General features: G+C 42.5%; 1 protein-coding gene across 1 annotated transcript; it reads left to right on the forward strand.

Annotated features, from left to right (window-relative positions):
• Positions 1-8,750: 8,750 nt before the first annotated feature.
• LOC120397907 (olfactory receptor 52E2-like) lies at positions 8,751-12,332 on the forward strand (the record flags this gene model as incomplete). The annotated part of the gene is made up of 2 exons (XM_039524604.1): positions 8,751-9,680; positions 12,324-12,332. Coding segments are annotated over exons 1-2 (939 nt in total), but the record flags the coding sequence as incomplete, so codon positions are not given.
• Between the last annotated feature and the right edge of the window lie 11,318 nt (positions 12,333-23,650).

The following is a 23,650-nucleotide window of genomic DNA, read 5'->3' on the forward strand; positions in this document are numbered from 1 at the left end:
ACAATTTATGAGAATTATTTGGGTTTAGACCCCACTGGGAGTTGGGCATCTGAGTGTTAAAGACAGGGACACTTCTGTGAGCTGCTGTCAGGTAAACCTGCAGCTTTGGGGCGAGTAATTCAGACCCTGGGTCTGTGTTGGAGCAGACGGGAGTGTCTGGCTCAGCAAGACAGGGTGCTGGGGTCCCAGGCTGGCAGGTAAGGCAGGGGTAGAAGTAGTCTTGGCACATCAGGTGGCAGCTCCCAAGGGGCGTTCTGTGATCCAACCCGTCACACACCCCTGCAGTAAACTAAAGGGCGAGGTGTGACATTCTGTGCCCCAAAGCAACACCCTGGCACCCCCACATTTACCTTGGTGATATGATTGTGATGTGACGCTGGACTCCATCTTGCGGCTGTTCTTTTCCAGTAACTGTGCTGGGGGCTTTTGCTTGAAAAAATGAAGCTCCCTCTACATGGCACAAGTTATAAAATATGGTAGTGACATCATCACTTGGCCTCACTCCCCCCACAACTCTATATCAAAGATAATAGAAATTGGATTGAACTGGGGCTGTGGTCCCAGGCTGAAGGGATTTCAAGCCTGTGTATAGAAGATTGGAGGATTGTTTGTGCCATCAGGGTGACACACTGTTTGATTCAAAACCTGTCTGGTGTATAGAACTTAGTTTGTGATGTTTATTTCCCATATTTCAACTTTGTTTTTTACACTATTACTTATAATCACGCAAACAATCGATCTTTCTGTAATTAATAAATCTGTTTTATATTTTTTTCCTTACTACAGGATGCTGTTTGAAACGTAAAAGGGAAATCTGCTCAGGCTGATGTATTGTCCTCTCCACATTGAGGGAGGGGCTGACTGGGAAATAAACTTACACCGGTCAGGCTTTTGGCCGGGGCAAGACAGTACAGCTCTTTGGTTCTAGGCTGGGGAACTGAGGGGAACTGGCTGGAGCCTCTCTATTTTAGTTTCATATAACTGCAGCTGGGTGTGTCCTTGTCTGTGTGTGGCTGTGTAAGCGCAAGACCTGCAGAGGTTTACAGCTTGTCACAGCCTCACAGTGTGAGAGCAGCAAAGAGTCCTGTGGCACCTTATAGACTAACAGATGTATTGGCGCATGAGCTTTTGTGGGGCAATACTCACTTTGTCGGATACACCCACGAAAGCTCATGCTCCAAAACGTCTGTTAGTCTATAAGGTGTCACAGGACTCTCTGCTCCTTTACAGGTCCAGACTAACACGGCTACTCCTCTGATACTTGACAATGTGAGAGGGGGCCCAGGCTGCTTTGCCAGAGGGCTTGGCGGTCCCCAGTTCCATTTTGCAACCCATGGAATTCCTTTGCCCCACTTCCCCAGTGAACAGGTCCTGCAAGAATGGGAGTCCATTTCCCCATTTTCATGGGGTCACTTACTGACAGAGAGACCGTGGGTATGGAAGGGAAGTCAGGACACTTGGGTTCTGTCAGCCCGTGTCTGTGTGACCTTGGACAAGTCATATCTCCCCGTGCCTCACTTTACCGATCAGTGAAATGGGGATTGTTCATAGTGATTTCCTTTGCTAAGTTTCGAAGACCTATCAATGAAAGGTGCTGCACAGTATAATGATAGTTACTGATGAGATGTACTGATCTCCGATCCCTTAGCGACAGCCCCATGTGTTTACTCTAAGTGCTTGTGTCTCCTCTTAGTCAACTTACTACGGATCTCTCTGTCTACTATCTACCCATCTATCCTGAGAATTTACAGGACATCAGATCCTCTGGAGAGTTGGGCATTATCCCTAATTTTCTTTCTAACTATAATTTTTAAATATATGCACACAAACGTACAGAGCAGCCAATTGCTCTCTAACTCAGCACAGAGCCCAAGAGTTCTCATCTCCCTTTGGGAAGGTTCCTTAATTACTGTTTACTTCTAAAGCTGGATAACTAGCACCGAAGTGGAGACATGCTCCTCTACAGTCTGTTTACATTCAGACGTTCCCTTGTCCTCTAGAGTCTGAGCAAATGCCCCTGGGACTACACAGAGCTATATTATAAACTGTGCACACTCTGTGTTGGCTCTCGGTGTTGGATATGGCTGATGATGCTGGATTCAGAGAGGTGTCGGTCACAGATACCTGAGGGGGATTCCCAGGTAGGACACTTCCATCTCGTAATTCACAGGTACCATCTCTTGCTGAGGAGCTCACCCGATCAAACAATCCTTCTGCAACGTGGGTGTGGTGGGATAGAGAGTAAGTCTGTGGTCCTTTCCATTCTGCACAACCATGACACATCCGAGGGCCTCACCATAAGTCATGAGTTTGCTAAAGAATCACTGTTCAAAATCTCACTCTTGTCTGTGCACCCCTCCTCATCCTGCCTGATGGACTCCAGCTGCAGGTGGTGCATTTCAGTGGCACAGTGAATCCTTCAGGATGAAAGATGTTAGTAAATGTGCAAAACAAGGCCAAATTCTGAGACCAGGGCCCATACTTTGCTCAGGCCCCAGTGAGGCAAAACTCCCCTTAGAGTAAGAACCGAGTACAGATATCAGGAGCCAACTGTGTGTTAATGCAGAGATACTGTCACATGCTCCTCTTGCATTTCAGGTCTCTGTGTATTAATGGGGCAGGGGGACAGGGGCTATTACCTGACTTTCATCTGCTGGAAAGCTTGGAGGTGCTAGGGCTCCTCCCTAGAAAAATAATTAATTTTTTTTAACATGGATAACACATTTTTCTCCCAGCTTCATTCGAGAAGTCGGCTGAACTGTTATGCCTGAAACTTCAAAAAAAAATCCAAAAAACCCCAGTTTTTTTCAAAACAGACACCCAATATGTGATATTTCAGTCCAAAATCCAAAAATTGTGCAAACTTATAAGCAACTGGAAATGAGGTCTTCTAATGGAAGGTGTCAGACAGCCTTAACTACAGGTGATGCCACCAGCACCACCTACAATGGCCAATCAATTTGTGAATCCCATTTTTCTATGCTCTTTGCACCAATAATGGTGGTAGCAAGGAGTTCTACAGGCCAAATAGGAATTATGGTAACAATTACCTTTTCTCAATGTTGTATGTTCAGACTTTAAATTTAACTAAATGTTTCCTTGTTCATGTTGTCAAGTATCAGACGGGTAGCCGTGTTAGTCTAATTCTGTAGGAGCAGCAAAGAATCCTGTGGCACCTTATAGACTAACAGACGTTTTGCAGCATGAGCTTTCGTGGGTGAATATCCACTTCTGGTGGGTATTCACCCACGAAAGCTCATGCTGCAAAACGTCTGTTAGTCTATAAGGTGCCACAGGATTCTTTGCTGCTTGTTCATGTTGTGAGACACTTTAAATATAAATGCCTGATCTACTTTCTTTATCAATAGATCCATAGGGTTTAATATCAGAAGGGACCATTTGAACATCAAGTCTGACCTCCTGTAAAGTATGGGCCCATTAAATTTCATTCAATTACCTCCGTATTTAGCCGAAAGACGTGTGTGTGACTAAGGCCGGGTCTACACTAGGATTTTACATCATAGAATGATAAAGCCACAGAGTTATAAGGGAACACAAAGGACAGCTAGTCTATCCCCCTGATGAGATGCAGAATTTGTTTTGTCTTAGTCACCTAAGACCGATGGCTATTCACACAACTTTGGAAAACCTCCTCACAAGGCACTTCCATGACTTCCCTGGGAGTCTGTTCCATTGGCGTCCTGTACTTAAAGATAGGAAGATTTTCCTGAAATTTAATTTAAATCTGCTAGGCTGGAATTTGAACCCATTGCCTCTTGTCTTGCCCCTCTGTGGTAAGACAGAATAACTTTCCTCCACCTTTTTATGGCAGCCTTTCAAGTGTTTGAAGACCACTATAATGTCCCCCAATAATCTCCTCTTTTCCAAGTAAAAGTTTCTTTGGTTTGGTTTGCTAATACAGCTTGCATTCCATCCTTTGCATAACATTTGTTATTTGCCTATGGATCCTTTCCAGGTTCTCTACATCCTTTCTGTTAATTGGTGTGCAACCTGGACACATTACTCCAAATATCAGAGGGGTAGCCATGTTAGTCTGGTTCTGTAGAAGTAGCAAAGAATCCTGTGGCACCTTACAGACTAACAGACGTTTTGCAGCATGAGCTTTTGTGGGTGAATACCCACTTCTTCGGATGCAAGAAGAAGTGGGTATTCACCCACGAAAGCTCATGCTGCGTAACGTCTGTTAGTCTATAACATGCCACATTACTCCAAATGAGACCTAGCCCACACCGAGTAGAGGAATACTATCTCGTACCATGACTTCCATGTTATATTTCTGCTAATATAACTGAACATTGCATTTGCCTTTTTTGAAACATTTTTCCTAATGTGCAACCTAACCCTCCCTTGCTTCTTGTCTTCTCTCAGAGGTTAAGGTGAACAATTTTTCTCCCTTTTTGTAAAAAACTTTTTATCTATTTGAAAACTGTTATCATTCCCCCCCTTAGTCTTCTCCTTTTCAGACTAAACATTCTTCCTTCATAGGTCAGGTTTTCAAGACCCCTAATCATCCTTTTCTCCAGTTTTTCCAGATCATTTTGAATGTTTATCTGATTCTCAAAGACTTCCAACCCCTCCCAAATTTTATTATCTGCAAACATAAGTGCACTCTCTGTGCCATGATCTAAATCGTTGATGAAGACATTGAAAAGAACCAGACCCAAAACTGATCCCTGTGGAACCCCACTTCTTATGCCCTTCCAGCATCACTGTGAACCATTGATAACTACTCTCTGCGAGCGGTTATCCAGCCAGTTATGCACCCACCTTATAGTAGCTCAACCTAGGTTGTATTTCCCTAGTTTCCTAATGAGAATTTTATGCGAGATTGTATCAAAAGCTGTACTAATGTCTAAATATACCTCATCTGCTGCTTCCATACATCCACAGGGCTTGTTACCCTGTCAAAGAAAGCTATAAGGTTGCTTTGACTTGTTTTCTTCTTGACGAATCCATGCTGACTGTCACTTATCACTTCATTATCTTCTAGACGTTTGCAAATTAATTCCTTAATAAATTGCTACATTGTCTTACCTGGTACAGAAGTGAAGCTTACTAGTCTGTAATTGCCTGGGTTTCCCTTGATTCCCTCTTTATAGACAGGCACTATATGTGCTCTTTTCCAGTCTTCCGGAATCTCCTCTGTCTCCTATCACTTTTCAAAGATAATTGCTAATGGCTCAGATCCCTCCTCAGTCAGCTCCTTCAGAGTATTCTAGGATGCATTTCATTCTGCCCTCGTGAGGTCAAGACATCTCTCTTGTCCAAGTAACTTTTAACTTGTTCAATCCCTATTTTAGCATCTGAACTTGCCCCATTTTCACTGGCATTCTCTATGTTGGGTGTCCAAACACCACCAACTGTCTTGGTGAAAACCGAAACAAGTAAGTCATTAGGCACCTCTGCCATTTCCACATTTCTTGTTATTGTTTTTCCCTCTTCATTTAGTAATGGACCTACCCTGTCCTTGGTCTTCCGCTTGCTCCTTATGTATTTGTGGAATGTTTTCTTGTTACCCTTTTGTCTCTAGTTATTTTGATCTTTTGTGCTTTGGCTTTTCTAATTTTGCCCCTACATACATGTGTTATTTGCTAATATTTCTCCTTTATGATGTGACCTTGTTTCCACTTTTGTAGGATCCTTTTTTGATTTTTAGATCATTCAAGATCTCCTGGTTAAGTCATTGTGGTCTCTTGCCAGACATCCTGTCTTTCCTATGCAGGGGGATAGTTTTCTCTTGTGCCCTTATCAATGTCTCTCTGAAAAAACACCTGTCTTCTATTGTTTTTCCCCCTTAGACTTGCTTCCAATGAGATCTTGCCTACTAACTCCCTGAGTTTGCTAAAGGCTGCCTTCCTGAAATCCATTGTCTTTATTTTGCTCTTCTCCCTCCTACCATTCCTTAGAATCATAAACTCTATCATTTCATGGTCACTTTCCCTCAAGTTGCCTTCCACTCCTTAAAATTCTCAACCAGTTCCTCCTTCTTTGTCAAAGTCAAGTTGTCATAGGTCTCACCCCCACTTAGAGCTGTTGGGTTCCAAAATGGGGACCTGCATTGACTCCCCTAAACTAAAATCCTAGTTTAGATCTGGTAAAAGCTGCCACCACCCAATAATGTACGTGTACTGGGACACAGTCCTTCCCCAAAATCCTTGGGGATCCCAAGAGCCCCAAATCCATGGAGTTCTTACACCTAGGAGAAATAAACCATCCCCCCCGTTTCCTCCCCCCTCCATTTTCCTAGGAGAGATACCGGGATCCAACTACAGAGGGATACCTCCCTCCTCCCGTTTCCCTGAGAATTTACCCAAGGAAAGATCAACCAAGTCCTTAACAGAAAAGATTTATTAAAGAATAAAAAGAAAGTAACTGTCTCTGTAGTACCAAGATAGAACAATACCCAGGGTCTAAACTTATCAATCTCTGGAGAGAATTCCCCCTTTCTTTCTCAGTAAAAGCAATAACAGTACAGAATTAAAGAAATTCTATAGAAAAACACAGAATTGCAAATACAGAAATAAAAGTATAAGAATACTAGTTCCTTGCTAATACTCTCTAGCTTGAATAGAAGAATTTATTGCAGAAACCTGGGAGGACTTGATTAAGATGTCTGGACTCCCTCAACTCCCAAGAGAGACTCTCTAAAAAACAAAAGAACAGAAGAAAAAACTTCCCTCCACAGGGATTTGAAAATATCTTGTCCCTGATTGGTCCTCTAGTCAGGTGTTCACAGGTACTGCCTGTTAACCCTTTACAGGTAGAAAAAACCCTTAACCCTTAACTAACTGTTTATGACACAAGTCTAGAACAGCCTCTCTCCAAGTAGGTTTCTCCAGCTTCTGGAACAAAAAATTCTCTCCAATACATTCCAAGAACTTATTTGATAATCTGTGCCCTGGTGTAGACAGCATGAGATGAATTCTTCCATCAACCTAGCTACCACATCTCGGGGATTATCTGTGCTGAGGGGAGAACCCTTCCATCTGTGTAAGTAGTGTCTATATTGAAGCATTATGGCAGCATGGCTGTAGCATTTTAAGTGTAAACAACCCTTCAAGCAGATCTTCCAGAAAAAAAACATCCAGTCTGGATCTGTCAATATCTGCACCCTCTCCAAGTTTCCAACATCTTTTTTCAAATGTGGACCCCAGAACTGGATGCAGTTAATTTCACCAATCCCATGTGCAAAGGTAAAATCCTTTCCCTGCTCCAACTCACCAACTCAGTATTTACCACTACTAAATCAAATGCCTCTGAGAAATCAAGGTTTGTTGCACCAGCGTTGTTCTCTTGATCCACCAAATGTGTACACTTGATCAACCAATGTGAACTCTCATAAAAGGATGAAATCAGGTTGATTTGACAAGACCTGTTTTGCATAAACCCTGTTGGTGACTGGCATTACTTACATTTCTAGACTTTTTAAACTAATCCCATACCCGCTTTTCCATTGTTTCTTATTTTTTTAATGAAAAAAACCCAATCATTTTATATTTTAATAATTTACATTTAACATAAATCTTTTCAAGGATTTCTCTTGTTCTCATATTTAATAAAGTCCTTTTTGTGATCCATAGCCCTGCAAACATGGAGTTTTCCCTGATGTCTTAACGTTCCTTATCAATTTTCTTAACTTCTGATTTTTATTGCTGGCCAGCTATTTTCCCTTTTTCCTCTCTCTTACATATTGCTTCCCTCCCTCTAATTGTTGCCTTCACTTTACCACTAAACTGAGATTTTACCCAAAGTTGTTCACTTTGTTGACTCTGGAATTGTGAGTTTTCTGATATCTAATAACATGTTATCAAAGAATTAGCAATATTCATTCATATTTTTCTGTGTAAATTTTTCCTCCCAATCAGCTTTGCTAACAATTTTCCTCATCTTTAGGGAATTAGTCCTCTTGGAGCACTAAGTGTCTATCGATAGTACTGGTTGAGAATTGTCCATTTGAATGTAAATCAGTTTCATTTTTTATTTCCCTCTCCTATATTATATGCTCTAATCTTTATCCCTTATATAAACTAAAGAGTCCCAAACTTTTCTATCCTTAATAGAGACTGGGTGACTAAAACTGAACACATTCCTGAACATGTTATGCTCCATCCCATATCTTGGGGATCTGAACATTCTTTTGTTTTGTCCACTACTGGGAATGAGCAGGTGTTTCTCTTGAGCTGCTATCAATGGCATACAGGTCTTTCCCCTGAGGTATGTTCTAGTTGGGATGTTTCTCTGAGCACATATCTTAGCAAAATTTTCTGGGTTTTTTTTCCGTCTCTGACTTTGAGCAACTGGATAAATGGGGAACTCCCTATCCTGGCTCTCATTGCATTAAAGAACAATGATAGATAACTAGTATCCACAGTTGTGTTTTCTGCTGGTGCTTCTTAAGGTTCCCCCACCACAAAGTGTAGGAATTCTTAATGCAGGAAGCACAATACAAACATGGAATTGTATTTAGTAGGGTCATTGTTCATAGCTATTCTCTTTGAATAATGAAAATGTAATTTTTCAGTGTGTGAAGAGTGCTCAATCTGCTTCTCCCATGAGAACAGCCTCCACCACTACATGCAGTGTGTCATATTAACATTGTCTCTCCATTCAGGCATTTCTAGAGTTACCATCACCTGACATCCTGGGAACACGCAGAAAGTCAGGGGAGCATACGCTAAATGCAGAAGACACCGTTGTGCCTCAGAGTTGGACACCTTCTCCCCTACACCATGTCAGATTCTAACAGAACCGACATCACCAATCCCTCCAGCTTCATCCTGCTGGGCATTCCTGGCCTAGAGGCAGCCCATATCTGGATCTCCATTCCCTTCTGTGCTATGTACGCCATAGCTGTGTTTGGAAACTTCACCATCTTGTTCATCGTGAAGAGGGAGCCGAGCCTCCATGGGCCCATGTACTATTTCCTCTGCATGCTGGCCATCAGCGACCTGGTCCTGTCCACATCCACCCTACCCAAACTGCTGAGCATCTTCTGGTTCAATTCCAGGGAGATAAGTTTCAGTGCCTGCCTCACCCAGATGTACTTTGTTCACTCCTTCTCAGGGATGGAGTCTGGAATCCTCGTGGCCATGGCTTTTGATCGCTACGTGGCCATCTGCCATCATCTGAGACATTCCACCATCCTGACAAACTCTGTTGTGGTCACAATAGGCCTGGCCGTGGTGGTGCGTAGTGGCATACTCGCATTGCCCTATCCCTTATTGGTGAGACGGTGGCCATATTGCAGAACCAACATCATCTCCCATTTCTATTGTGAGCACATAGCTGTGGTGAACCTGGCCTGCGCTGACATCAGCATCAATAGTTACTATGGCCTGTTTGATCTTCTCTCTGTGATCGGAATGGATGTGTTTTTTATCGCTATGTCCTATACTCAGATCCTCCGGGCCATCTTCTGCCTCCCCACAAAGGATGCCCGGCTCAAAACTTTTGGGACCTGCATCTCTCATCTTTGTGCCATCTCAGCTTTGTACATCCCAGATTTATTCTCCTCTCTCATGCTGAGGTTTGGCCACAATGTGCCACTGCATGTCCTCATTCTCATTACCGGTGTATACCACCTCGTTCCCCCTGTGCTGCACCCCATCATTTATGGGGTGAGGACCAAACAGATCCGGGGCAGCCTGCTCCAGCTCTTTGCTTATAAAGAGACCTAAATGTTTTCTCCATGGGATCTGGCTCTCAGATTGAGCTCTGTGCAGAGCTGGCTGCTGTATGATGCTGGGGCCTCTTCCCTGAATCACTTCCTTGACAGACACATTAAACCCTTCCCTGTCCTTACTGTGCTCTGTCAATGTGATGAACTGGGGAATCAGTCTACGTACACTACACTGGGTGGCCACCTTTCTAATCCGTGATAGATGGATTCCTGGAATTACAATCTTACCCCATCTCTTCTGTCAAGTCTTGACCCTGCTGTGTGTCTTCTCCCCAATGCCCTGCCCCCGTCTCTTGTTCCTCTCTTCCCTTCCTCTTGTCAACTGCAACATAGTCAACTGTGTCTCAGTCATCTCTAAAACCAATATGTTCTCACCTCTTGTTGCAAGTCACTTAAGGGACACAGGTTAGTGTTAAAATTTTAATGTTTATTCTTAATTTGTAACTAACTCTGCGGCGAGAGAAACCCCATCAGGACTCCTGGCTGACAAAGCCCTGGCTGGGATGATTTAGTTGGGAATTGTTCCCGCTTTGAGCAGGGGGTTGAACTAGATGACCTCCTGATGTCCCTTCCAGACCTGATATTTTGTGATTCTATCATACCTGGGATCTATCTGAGTTCTGGGAGGGGGGTGGGGTATAGTGGGTTGCAGCAGGAGGCAGATACATCTTGGGTCTAAATGAGAAGATCAGAATGGCTGTTCCGGGTAACACCAACGGTCCATGTAGCCCAGTAGCCTGTCTTCTGACAGTGCCCAGTGCCAGGTGCTTCAGAGGGATTGAACAGAACATGACAATCTGCCTGTGATTTTTGTGGAGCAGCTCGGCAGAAGGGAGCAGAAGTCCTGAGTCTGCGCTGTCTCAGATTTATCTGGCAGGAGTTCAAGCCTCCAGCCCTGTAGAAGCTGCCGTAGGAGGGCAAGAACCCAGGCTGCCCTGGCTGGAACGGTAGAAGAATCTGTCAGTTCTGGCTTCCCTGAGCACTAACCGCTGACACAGAGTGGAGGAGGAGGGGAGAGAAGCCCTACTCATTTCTGTCCCCTCTATCTTCCATACTGCTGCTAACCAGGGGTTGTCTCATTTCCCCTGTCCTTAGACGAACCTCAGGGGGTGGTATTTTTTGTGTCCCCTCCCTGACCCTTTAGGGGCTGCTCACTTCCCTCCTCTCCCTACCCGTTCTGGAGATATAGGCAGGTTCACGTCACCACTGGTATAGTCGCAGCACCAGTGGTCTGCTCCCTCTATGCTCATTTCCGTGGGCTACAGGATCATAACAGGGGCCCCACCAGACAGTCATCATAGGTCCATGACATCGTCCTACACTGTTCTGTGGGATGAGCTCTAGAGGTGATCCCAGCAATTACAGACCGGTAAGTCTAACGTCGGTACCAGGCAAATTAGTCGAAACAATAGTTAAAAATAAAATTGTCAGACACATAGAAAAACATAAACTGTTGAGCAATAGTCAACATGGTTTCTGTAAAGGGAAATCATGTCTTAGGGCTAGTCTACACTTACCTGCCGGGTCGACGCGGTGAGTTCGACTTCTCGGAGTTCGAACTATCGCGTCTAATCTAGACGCGATAGTTCGAACTCCCCTCGCGCTCTGGTCAACTCCAGTACTCCACCACTGCAAACAGCGGTGGCGGAGTCGACCTTGGAGCCGCGGACTTCGATTCCGCGGCGTCTGGACGGGTGAGTAGTTCGAACTAGGGTACTTGGAATTCAGCTACGCTATTCACGTAGCTGAATTTGCGTACCCTAGTTTGACCCCCCTTCTTAGTGTGGACCTACCCTTACTAATCTATTCGAGTTCTTTGAAGGGGTCAACAAACATGTGGACAAGGGGGATCCAGTGGACATAGTATACTTAGATTTCCAGAAGGCCTTTGACAAGGTCCCTCACCAAAGGCTCTTACGTAAATAAATTAAGCTGTCATGGGATAAAAGGGAAGGTCCTTTCATGAATACAGAGCTGGTTAAAAGACAGGAAACAAAGGGTAGGAATTAATGGTAAATTCTCAGAATGAAGAGGGGTAACTAGTGATGTTCCCCAAGTGTCAGTCCTAGAACCAATCCTATTCAACTTATTCATATATGATCTGGAGAAAGGGGTAAACAGTGAGGTGGCAAAGTTTGCAGATGATACTAAACTACTCAAGATAGTTAAGACCAAAGCAGATTGTGAAGAACTTCAAAAAGATCTCACAAAACTGAGTGACTGGGCAACAAAATCGCAAATGAAATTTAATGTGGATAAATGTAAAGTAATGCACATTGGAAAAAATAACCCCAAGTATACATACAATATGATGGGGGCTAATTTAGCTACAACGAGTCAGGAAAAAGATCTTGGAGTCATCATGGATAGTTCTCTGAAGACGTCCACACAGTGTGCAGAGGCGGTCAAAAAAGCAAACAGGATGTTAGGAATCATTAAAAAGGGGATAGAGAATAAGACTGAGAATATATTATTGCCCTTATGTAAATCCATGGTACGCCCACATCTCGAATATTGTGTACAGATGTGGTCTCCTCACCTCAAAAAAGATATTCTAGCACTAGAAAAGTATGAGAAAAGGGCAACTAAAATGATTAGGGGTTTGGAGAGGGTCCCATACGAGGAAAGATTAAAGAGGCTAGGACTCTTCAGCTTGGAAAAGAGAAGACTAAGGGGGGATATGATAGAGGTCTATAAAATCATGAGTGATGTTGAGAAAGTAGATAAGGAAAAGTTATTTACTTATTCCCATAATACAAGAACTAGGGGTCACCAAATGAAATTAATAGGCAGCAGGTTTAAAACAAATAAAAGGAAGTTCTTCTTCACGCAGTGCACAGTCAATTTGTGGAACTCCTTACCTGAGGAGGTTGTGAAGGCTAGGACTATAACAATGTGTAAAAGGGAACTAGATAAATTCATGGTGGCTAAGTCCATAAATGGCTATTAGCCAAGATGGGTAAAGAATGGTGTCCCTAGCCTCTGTTCGTCAGAGGATGGAGATGGATGGCAGGAGAGAGATCACTTGATCATTGCCTGTTAGGTTCACTCCCTCTGGGGCACCTGGAATTGGCCACTCTCAGTAGACAGATACTGGGCTAGATGGACCTTTGGTCTGACCCGGTACGGCCATTCTTATGTTCTTATTAAATACTCTCTCTTTTTTAATAAATCTTAGTTTAGTTAATAAGAATTGGCTGTAAGTGATTATTTGAGTAATATCTGAAATATTCATTCACCTAGGAGGTGCTATGTATAATCCTTTGGTATTGGTAGAACTTCATTATATGATGAACAAGATTTTCAATAATTATCATCATACTTGACTTGGCTGTGTGGGTGGCAGCCCAAGGCTGGGTGTCTTTAAGGGACCTGTTTTAGGCCTGTCCTGTAGTAGGTGGCTTCTGGGTACTCTTCTGGCTCTGTCAATCTGTTTTTTCACTTCAGCAGGTGGGTATTGTAGGTTTAAGAATGCTTGATAGAGATCTTGTAGGTGTTTATCTCTGTCCGAGGGATTGGAGCAAATACGGTTGTATCTTAGAGCTTGGCTGTAGACAATGGATCGTGTGGTGTGTCCGGGATGGAAGCTGGAGGCATGTAAGTAAGTATAGCGGTCAGTGGGTTTCCGGTATAGGGTGGTATTTATGTGACCATCGTTTATTAGCACAGTAGTGTCTAGGAAATGGACCGCTTGTGTGGATTGGTCTAGGCTGAGGTTGATGGTGGGATGAAACAACAGATTGACAGAGCCAGAAGAGTACCCAGAAGCCACCTACTACAGGACAGGCCTAAAAAAGAAAATAACAGAACACCACTAGCCATCACCTACAGCTCCCAACTAAAACCTCTCCAGCGCATCATCAAAGATTTACAACCTATCCTTAAAGATGATCCCTCACTCTCACAGATCTTGGGAGACAGGCCAGTCCTCGCTTATAGACAGCCTCCCAACCTGAAGCAAATACTCACCAGCAACCGCACACCATACAACATAAACACTAACCCAGGAACCTATCCTTGCAATAAAGCCCGATGCCAGCTCTGTCCACATATCCATTCAAGTGACACCATCACAGGACCTAATCACATCAGACACACCATCAGGGGCTCTTACACCTGCACATCTACCAACGTGATATATGCCATCATGTGCCAGCAATGCCCCTCTGCCATGTACATTGGCCAAACCGGACAGTCTCTACGCAAAAGAATAAATGGACACAAATTTGACATCAGGAATCATAACATTCAAAAACCAGTGGGAGAACACTTCAACCTTTCTAACCACTCAGTGACAGACTTGAAGGTGGCAATTTTGCAACAAAAAAACTTCAAAAACAGACTCCAAAGAGAGACTGCTGAACTTGAATTAATATGCAAACTAGATACTATTAACTGTGGTCTAAACAAAGACTGGGAATGGTTGGGTCATTACACCAATTGAATCTATTTCCCTATGTTAAGTTCTCCTCACACCTTCTATGGGCCATCTTAATTATCACTTCAAAAAGTTTTTTTTCCTCCTGCTAACGATAGCTCATCTCAATTGATTAGACTCTGCCTGTTGGTATGCATACTTCCACCTTTTCATGTTCTCTGTATGTATAAATATCTCCTGTCTGTGTGTTCCATTCTATGCATCCGAAGAAGTGAGCTTTAGCTCACGAAAGCTCATGCTAAAATAAATTTGTTAGTCTTTAAGGTGCCACAAGTACTCCTGTTTTTTTTAAGGGACCTGTGTTTTGGCTTCTGTGTAAGCAGTAAAGCATTGTGAAAGCTGTTGTGCTTCTGCCTTGGTCAATCCAAGTATTAGAATAAGCCCCCGTTTGGAGGATTTTCTTCATGTTCTTTGCAGTTTGCCCTAATTGAGCAATCTCAGAGTGGGGCCCCCTGGAACCCCATTCACAAGTTGCTAAAACAATTCCTCTACTTTAGACAGCCGAAGAGATACACAGATTCAGGTAAACACATTACAGCACAATATCTGCACACCATTTCCTTCTTCAGTGAACTTAAGAACGGTCGTGTTGTGTTAGACCAAAGGTCCATCTAGCCCATTATCCTGTCTTCCAGCAGTGCCCAAGATCAGATGCTTCAGAGGGAATGAACAGAACAGATAATTCTCAAATGATCCATTCCCCATTAGCCTTTCCCAGCTTGCAGCAAACAGAGGCTAGGAACATCATCCCTGAGCATCTTGGCTAATTGTCATTGATGGACCTATCATCCATGAATTCATCTAGTTCTTTTTGAAAGCTATAATAGTCTTGGCCTTCACATCATCCTCTGTCAAAGAGCTTCACAGGTTGACTGTGTGTTGTCTGAAGAAATATATATGTATAACATAACTAGAATGGGTTTTATGCTACATATTCCATGTAATGTATCTCTATAAAGGTCATGATCTGCTGAATCTATTATTCCTATCTGTATGCATGTGTCATTTTTGTATTCATGGTTATGAATATTGGCTGCATACTTGTTTGATTCTAAGTAGGCTGCAGGGAAGCAGTTGGTCGGGTTCCTGAGAAAAGAGTATTCTCGGTAAGTGCCCCATCAAGAAACACTTAAGCCAACAATGAACTTGGAGACACCAATCCACATCTGGGCTTTCCCAGGAATGTGGCTTGGCTGGTAAGGAACTCAGTCCTGCATGGACATGTGACTTGCCCAGGTGACTCCAATACTCCATCTTGGAGCTGGACTTTGCATAGGAGGGAGGAGGGAATCTACACCCACAAGAGAAAGTCTATTTAAGCCCAGGGGAGACCCCTCCATTTTGTCTTCAGCTGGCTCAAGAGAGAGCCTCTCCACCCCCAAAGATACCTGAAAGAACCTGGAACACAGGAGAGTGACTGCAAGGAGTGGGAGTGATTGCTGGACCCAGCCAAAAAGGAGATTAGTCTGTAAAAGGAGCATTCTGGGACTGGTGAGGAATTGATCTCTATTCAGCTGGATTAGACATAGACTGGCATGATTTATTTTATTCTACTTGGTAATTCACTTTGTTCTGCCTGTTACTACTTGGAAGCACTTAAATCCTACTTTCTGTATTTAATAAAATCATGTTTTACTCATTAATTAACCCAGAGTATGTATTAATACCTTGGGGGAGGGGGCAAACAGCTGTGCATTTCTCTCTATCAGTGTTACAAAGGGTGAACAATTTATGAGTTTACCGTGTATAAGCTTTATACAGGGTAAAACGGATTTATTTGGATTTAGACCCCATTGGGAGTTGGGCATCTGAGTGTTAAAGACAGGGACACTTCTGTGATCTGCTTTCAGGTAAACCTGCAGCTTTGGGGCAAGTAATTCAGACCCTGGGTCTGTGTTGGAGCAGACGGGCATGTCTGGCTCAGCAAGGCAGGGTGCTGGGGTCCTGAGCTGGCAGGGAAGGCTGGGGCAGAAGTAGTCTTGGCACATCGGGTGGCAGCTCCCAAGGGGGGTTCTGTGATCCAACCCATCACACACCCCTGCAGTAAACTAAGGGGGGAGATATGACATTCTGTGCCCCAAAGCAACACCCTGGAACCCCCATATTTTCCTTGGTGATATGATTATGATGTGTCACTGGACTCCATCTTGCGGCTGTTCTTTTCCAGTAACTGTGCTCAGTGCTTTCGCTTGGAATAATGAAGCTCACTCTACATGGCACAAGCTATAAAATGTGAAAGCGACATCGTCACTTGGCCTCACTCTCCCCACACAACTCAACTTCAAAGATAATAGAAATTGGATTGAACTGAGGACCTGGCCCCAGGCTGAAGGGATTTCTAGCCTGTGCATGGAAGATTGGTGGATTGTTTGTACCATCAGGGTGACACACTGTTTGATTCAAAGCCTGTCTAGTTTATAGAACTTAGATTGTGATGTTGTTTATTTCCCATATCTCAGCTTTGTTCTTTACACTATTACTTATAAAAAACGTAAACAATTGATCTTTCTGTAATTAATAAATCTGGTTTATATTGTTTTCCTTAGTACAGGATGCTGTTTGAAACGTAAAAGGGAATCTGCTCAGGCTGATGTATTGTCCTCTCCACATTGAGGGAGGGACAGACTGGGAAATAAACTGATACTGGTCAGGCCATTGGCCAGGGCAAGACGGTACAGCTCTTGTGTCCTAGGCTGGGGAGCCATAGGGAGCTGGCTGGAGCCTCTGTCTTGTTAGTTCATGGCTGGCTAGTGAAAGCTTTCATGTACCTGCAGCTGGGTGTGTCCCTGTCTGTGTATATCTGTGTAAGTGCAAGACCTGCAGATGTTTACAGCTTGTCACAGCCTCACAGTGTGAGAGTATCAAAGAGTCCTGTGGCACCTTATAGACTAACAGACGTATTGAAGAATGAGCTTTCGTGGGTGAATACCCACTTCGTCAGATACAACCATGAAAGCTCATGCTCCAATACGTCTGTTAGTCTATAAGGTGCCACAGGACTCTTTGCTGCTTTTACAGATGCAAACTAACACGGCTACTCCTCTGATACTTGAGTGTGAGAGGGGGCACAGATTGGTTTGTCAGAGGGCACGGCGGTCCCGAGCTCTATGTTGCAATCCATGGAATTCCTTTCCACCCCGTCCCAGTGAACAGGCCCTGCAAGACCGTAAGGCCCTTTCCCTGTTGTCATGTGGTCACTTACTGACAGAGAGACCGTGGGTATGGAAGGGAAGTCAGGACACTTGGGTTCTGTCAGCCCGTGTCTGTGTGATCTTGGAAAGTCATGTCTCCCCGTGCCTCAGTTTACTGCTCAGTGAAATGGGGATGGTTCATAGTGACTTTCCTTTGCTAGGTTTTGATGATCCGTCAGTGAAAGGTGATCAACAGTATAGTGATAGTTACTGATGAGAAGTACTGATCTCTGATCCCTTAGCGAGATCCCCATGTGTTTGCTGTAAGTGCTTGTGTCTCTTCTTAGTCAACTTTTTCCAGGTCTCTCTGTCTACTATCTACCCATCTATCCTGAGAATTTACAGGATATCAGATCCTCTGGAGAGTTAGGCGTTATCCCTAATTTTCTTTCTCATCAACTATAATTTTTAAATACAGACACACATACGTACAGAGCAGCCAATTCCTCTCTGACTCAGCACAGAGCCCAGGAGTTCTCATCTCCCTTTGGGAAGGTTCCTTAATTATTCTTTACTTCTAAAGCTGGATAATTAGCACCGAAGTGGAGACAGGCTTGTCCACAGTCTGTTTACATTCAGATACCCCTTGTCCTCTAGAGTCTGAGCGACCCCCCCTGGGATTACACAGAGCTATATTATAAACTGTGCACACAGTGTGTTGGCTCTCGGCGTCGGATGCTGCTGCAGATGCTGGATTTAGATTGGTGTCGGTCACAGATACCTGAGGGGGATTCCCAGGGAGGACACTTCCATCTCGTAATTCACAGGTACCCATCTCTTGCTGAGGCGCTCACCCAATCGACAATCTTTCTGCAACGTGGGTGTGGTGGGAGAGTAAAGTCTGTGGTTCTTTCCACTCTGCACAACCATGAAACATCCCAGGGCCCTTCCATAAATGATGAATTTGCTAAAGAATCACTGGCCAAAATCTCATTCTTTTCTGTGCCACCCTCTTTATCCCGCCTGATGGACTCCAGCCCCAAGGTAGTGCATTTCAGTGGCACAGTGAATCCTTTAGGATGAAATATGTTAGTAGATGTGCAATACAAGGCCAAATTCTGAGACTATGGCCCATGCTTTCCTCAGGCCCCAGTGAGGCAAAATTCCTATTGGAGCAAGAACTGAGTACAGATGTCAGGAGCCAACTGTGTGTTAATGCACAGACACTGTCACTCTCTCCTCTTCCATATCAGGTCTCTTTCTATTATTGCGGCATAGGGACAGGGTCTGTTACCTGACTTTTATCTGCTGCAAATCTTGGAGCTTCTAGGGCTCCTCGCTAGAAAAGTAATGAAAATTTTTCAGTGTGGATAACACATATTTCTCCTAGCTTCATTCAAAAAGTCTGCTGAAATGTTATGCCTGAAAGTTTTTAAAAAAAAACCACACAATTCTTCTTGAAGCAGACACCCAATGTGTGATATTTGAGAACAAACTCCAAAAATTTGGTAAATGTATAAGCAACTGGAAATGAGGTCTTCTAATGGAATGTGTCAATCAGCCTTAACAACAGGTGATGCCACCAGCACCACCTACAATAGCCAATACATTTGCATCCGAAGAAGTGAGCTGTAGCTCACGAAAGCTCATGCTGAAATAAATTTGTTAGTCTCTGAGGTGCCACAAATACTCCAATCCATGTGTGAATCCCATTCTTCTATGCTCTTTGCTCCAATGATGTGGACAGCAAGGAATTCTACAGGCCAAATAGGAATTAGGGTAGTAATTACCTTTTCTCAATGTTATATGTTCAGACTTTCAATTTAACTAAATGTTCCCTTGTTCATGTTATGAGACACATTAAATATAAATGCCTGATCTACTTTCTTTATCAATAGCTCCATAGGTTTTATGGTCAGAAGGGACCATCTGATCATCAAGTCTGACCTCCTGTAAAACACAGACCCGTTAAATTTCATTCAGTTACCTCCGTATTAAGCCGAAAGATGTGTGTGTGAGTAAGGCCGGGTCTACACTAGGATTTTACATCATAGAATGATAGAGCCATGGAGTTATAAGGGAAATGAAAGGACAGCTAGTCTATCCTCTGACAAGATGCAGAATTTGTTTTGTCTTAGTCATCTAAGACTGATGGCTATTCACATGACTTTGGAAAACCTCCACAGAAGGAGCTCCCATGACTTCCCTGGGAGTCTGTTCCATTGGCCTCCTGTACTTAAAGTTAGGAAGATTTTCCTGAAATTTAATTTAAATCTGCTAGGCTGGAATTTGAACCCATTGCCTCTTGTCCTGCCCCTCTGTGGTTAGACAGAATTACTTTCCTCCACCTTTTTATGGCAGCCTTTCAAGTATTTGAAGACCACTATCCTGTCCCCCATTAGTCTCCTCTTTTCCAAATAAACATACTGGTTCCTTTGGCTTGCTCATACGGATTGCATTCCATCCCTTGTGTAACATTATTTACCTATGGATCCTTTCCAGGTTCTCTACATCCTTGAAACCCCTCCCAACTTTTATTGTCTCCAAACATAAGTGCACTCTCTGTGCCATGATCTAGATCATTGATGAAAACATTGAAAAGAACGGAACCCAAAACTGATCCCTGCAGAACCCCACTTATTATGTCCTTCCAGCATCACTGTGAATCTTTGATAACTGCTCTCTGGGAGTGGTTTTACAACCAGTTATACACCCACCTTATAGTTGCTCCATCTAGGTTGTATTTCCCTAGTTTCCTAATGAGAAGGTTATGCGAGAGTGTATCAAAAGCTGTACTAACGTCTAAATATACCTCATGTACTGGTTCCCCACATGCACAGGGCTTGTTACGCTGTCAAAGAAAGCTATGAGGTTGCTTTGACATGTTTTCTTCTTGACGAATCCATGCTTATGACCTTATTTTTTTCTAGACGTTTGCAAATTGATTCCTTAATAAATTGTTACATTATCTTACCTGGTACAGATGTTAAGCTGACTGGTCAGTAATTGTCTGGAGTGCCCTTATTTCCCTTTTTATAGACAGGCACTATATGTGCTCTTTTCCAGGCTTCCGGAATCTCCCGTATCTCCCATCACTTTTCAAAGATAATCGCTAATGATTCAGATATCTCCTCAGTCAGTTCCTTCAGAGTATTCTAGGATGAATTTCATTCCACCCTTGTGACTTCAAGACATCTAACGTGTCCAAGTAACTTTTAATTTGTTGGTTTCCGATTTTATCATAGGAACCTACCCCATTTTCACTGGCATTCTCTATGTTGGGTGTCCAAACACCACTAACTGCCTTGGTGAAAACCAAAATAAATAAGTCAATAAACACCTCTGCCATGTAGCCTGATTTGGGGTGTGTTAGTTGTTTTGATATAATTTATCCACTTAATTTTAATTTTGATTATTTTTAATTAATTAATAATATTATTAATAATTTTGTATATTAATTAGTATGGGTTTGGCTCACCAATATGTTTGATCAGAAGATAAAGTTCGTCCTGAAATCAGGCTTCACTGAGTTTATAAAAGGAACTTTGGGGTTATGACAGGAGCTTACACTGAGACAAATATAGTCATAAAGACCTTTTTATTAAAATCAATGAAATGGTAAGCAAATGGAAAAACAGGTCAGGATTACAGAGTTAGAAATATCACAGTTCTTTAAGATAGATATATTTATGATTTATGCAAAGTTAATTAATACTCACACTCTGGTGTAGCAGCACCTTGGGCGTTTTCACACCTCTGGCAGAGGAAGTTACTGCAAAGTTGTTTGCTTTCTATTTTAACTCTATATGCTATATGCTTTAACTAAAATAAAATATAAGGGAGATTAAATCCCTTTTCACTTACAGTTTTGAAAAGAAATAATACTACGGCCTATTAATAGTTAATAGCCTTCGTAGATGGGTAACATCAATACGTAGATGAGGGTGGAGGCGATGAAGAGTAGACAGGAGCAGATAGATGGGTAGAATTGCCTGTCTAATGGTGAGCTGTCTCACCTTTTAATAGAGCATTAAATTTCATCTTTCCCCCACGGAAATGTTAGGGTACATTTGCCCCATAGGCCAGTACGTATGTGCGTATGAATGACAGGTATGTACGAATTTGTGGTGTACTTGTTAGATTTGTGGGCAAAAATCTCCTTTTTCCACCCTTTACTGTTATTGGTTCAGTTAAAGATCTCCAGACATCTATGTAGGTATTTTGTCCATTATCCCTTTTCTGAGTAAGGGTCCCAAAATGTGCTGAAGTTGCATTAGCGTCACATACAGGATGGTTGACATGTAGGTCTCTTGCATTACAGCCACTTATTCTTAATATAAATCTATAAGCCTATTACATCAAATACTTAAATTTATAAGAAAGATATTTATACAGACCCGCAGATTAATCCTTAGGGCTACAGACATTTCCACATTTCTTGTTATTTAGTAACGGACATAGCCTGTCCTTGCTCTTCCGCTTGCTTCTAATGTATTTGTGGAATGTTTTCTTGTTACCCTTTTGTCTCTAGTTATTTTGATCTTTTGTGCTTTGGCCTTTCTAATTTTGCCCCTACGTACCTGTGTTATTTGTTTATATTTTTTCTTTGTAATGTGACCTTGTTTCCACTTTTTGTAGGATCTTTTTTTGATTTTTAGATCATTCAAGATCTCCTGGTTAAGTCATTGTGTTCTCTTGCCATACATCCTATTTTTCCTATGCAGGGGGATAGTTTAGTCTTGTGCTATTAATAATGTCCCTCTGAAAAAATACCTGTCTTCTATTGTTTTTCCCCTTAGACTTGCTTCCCATGAGATCTTACCTAGCAACTGTCAGAGTTTGCTAAAGTCGCCTTCTTGAAATCCATTGTCTTTATTTTGCTATTCTCCCTCCTACCATTCCATAGAATCGTAAACTCTGTCATTTCATGGTCACTTTCCTCTAAACTGTCTTCCACTTTCAAATTCTCAACCAGTTCCTCCTTCTTTGTCAAAATCAAGTCTAGAACAGCATCTCTCCAAGTAGGTTTCTCGAGCTTCTGGAACAAAAAATTCTCTCCAATACATTCCAAGAACGTGTTGGATAATCTGTGCGCTGGTGTAGACAGCATGAGATGAATTCTTCCATCGACCTAGCTACCACTTCTCGGGGATTACCTGTGCTGAGGGGAGAACCCTTCCATCTGTCTAAGTAGTGTCTATATTGAAGCATTATGGCAGCACGGCTGTAGCATTTTAGTGTAAACAACCTTTCAAGGAGATCTTCCAAAAAACAACATCCAGTCTGGATCTGCTAACATGGGGAATTGGAGAATCCAACACTTCCCTTCTCAGTGTGTCCCATCACCATCACTGCTAAATATTTGGCCCTAATTTCAAGCTGGAATTTACCTGGCTTCTGCTTCCATCCGTTTGGTCTCGCTCAGCCTTTCTCTAGTAGATTACAGAGAATGTTATTACCCATGATTTTCTCCCCATGAAAGTCTTTGCTTGATCATCTTTTTGATAAGTTAAGAGAGCTATATCTTCAAGTCTAACAATCCATCATTTTCTCTATCCTCCAGTCATTTTTGTGGCTCTTTTCTGCACCATCTCCAAGTTTTCAACATCTTTTTTTAAAATGTGGACCCCAGAACTGGATGCAGTTTGTTTCACCAATCCATGTGCAGAGGTAAAATCCTTTCACTGCTCCAACTCACCAACTCAGTATTTTCCACTACTAAATCGAAGGCCTCTGAGAAATCAAGGTTTGTTGCATCGCGGTCGTTCCCTTAATCCACCAAATGTGTACCCTTGATCAACCAATGTGTACTCTCATAAAAGATCAGGTTTATTTAACAAGATCTGATTTGCATAAACCCTGTTGGTGATGGGCAGTACTTACATTTCTAGACTTTTTTTAACTAATCCCATACCTACTTTTCCATTTTTTCTTAACCTTGTCAATTTTTTTATTTAAAAAAAACCTTTTATATTTTAATATTTTACATTTAACACAGCAATTGACATAAATCCTTTCAAGGATTTATCTTGTTCTCATTATACTTAACAAACTCCTTTTTGTGATCCATAGCCCTGCAAACATGAAGTTTTCCCTTATGTCTTAATGTTCCTTATACATTTTCTTAACTTCTGATTTCTATTGCTGGCCAGCTATTTTCCCTTTTTCCTCTTTCTTACATATTGCTTCCCTCCCTCTAATTGTTGCCTTCACTTTACCACTAAACTGAGTTTTTACCCAAAGTTGTTCACTTTGTTGACTCTGGAATTGTGAGTTTTCTGATATCTAATAAAATGTTATCAAAGAATTACCAATATTCATTCATACTTTTCTGTCTATATTTTTCCTGCCAATCAGTTTTGCTGACAATTTTCCTCATCT

This window comes from Mauremys reevesii, linkage group 1 (genome assembly GCF_016161935.1).
Source record: "Mauremys reevesii isolate NIE-2019 linkage group 1, ASM1616193v1, whole genome shotgun sequence".
Lineage (NCBI taxonomy): Eukaryota > Metazoa > Chordata > Testudines > Geoemydidae > Mauremys > Mauremys reevesii.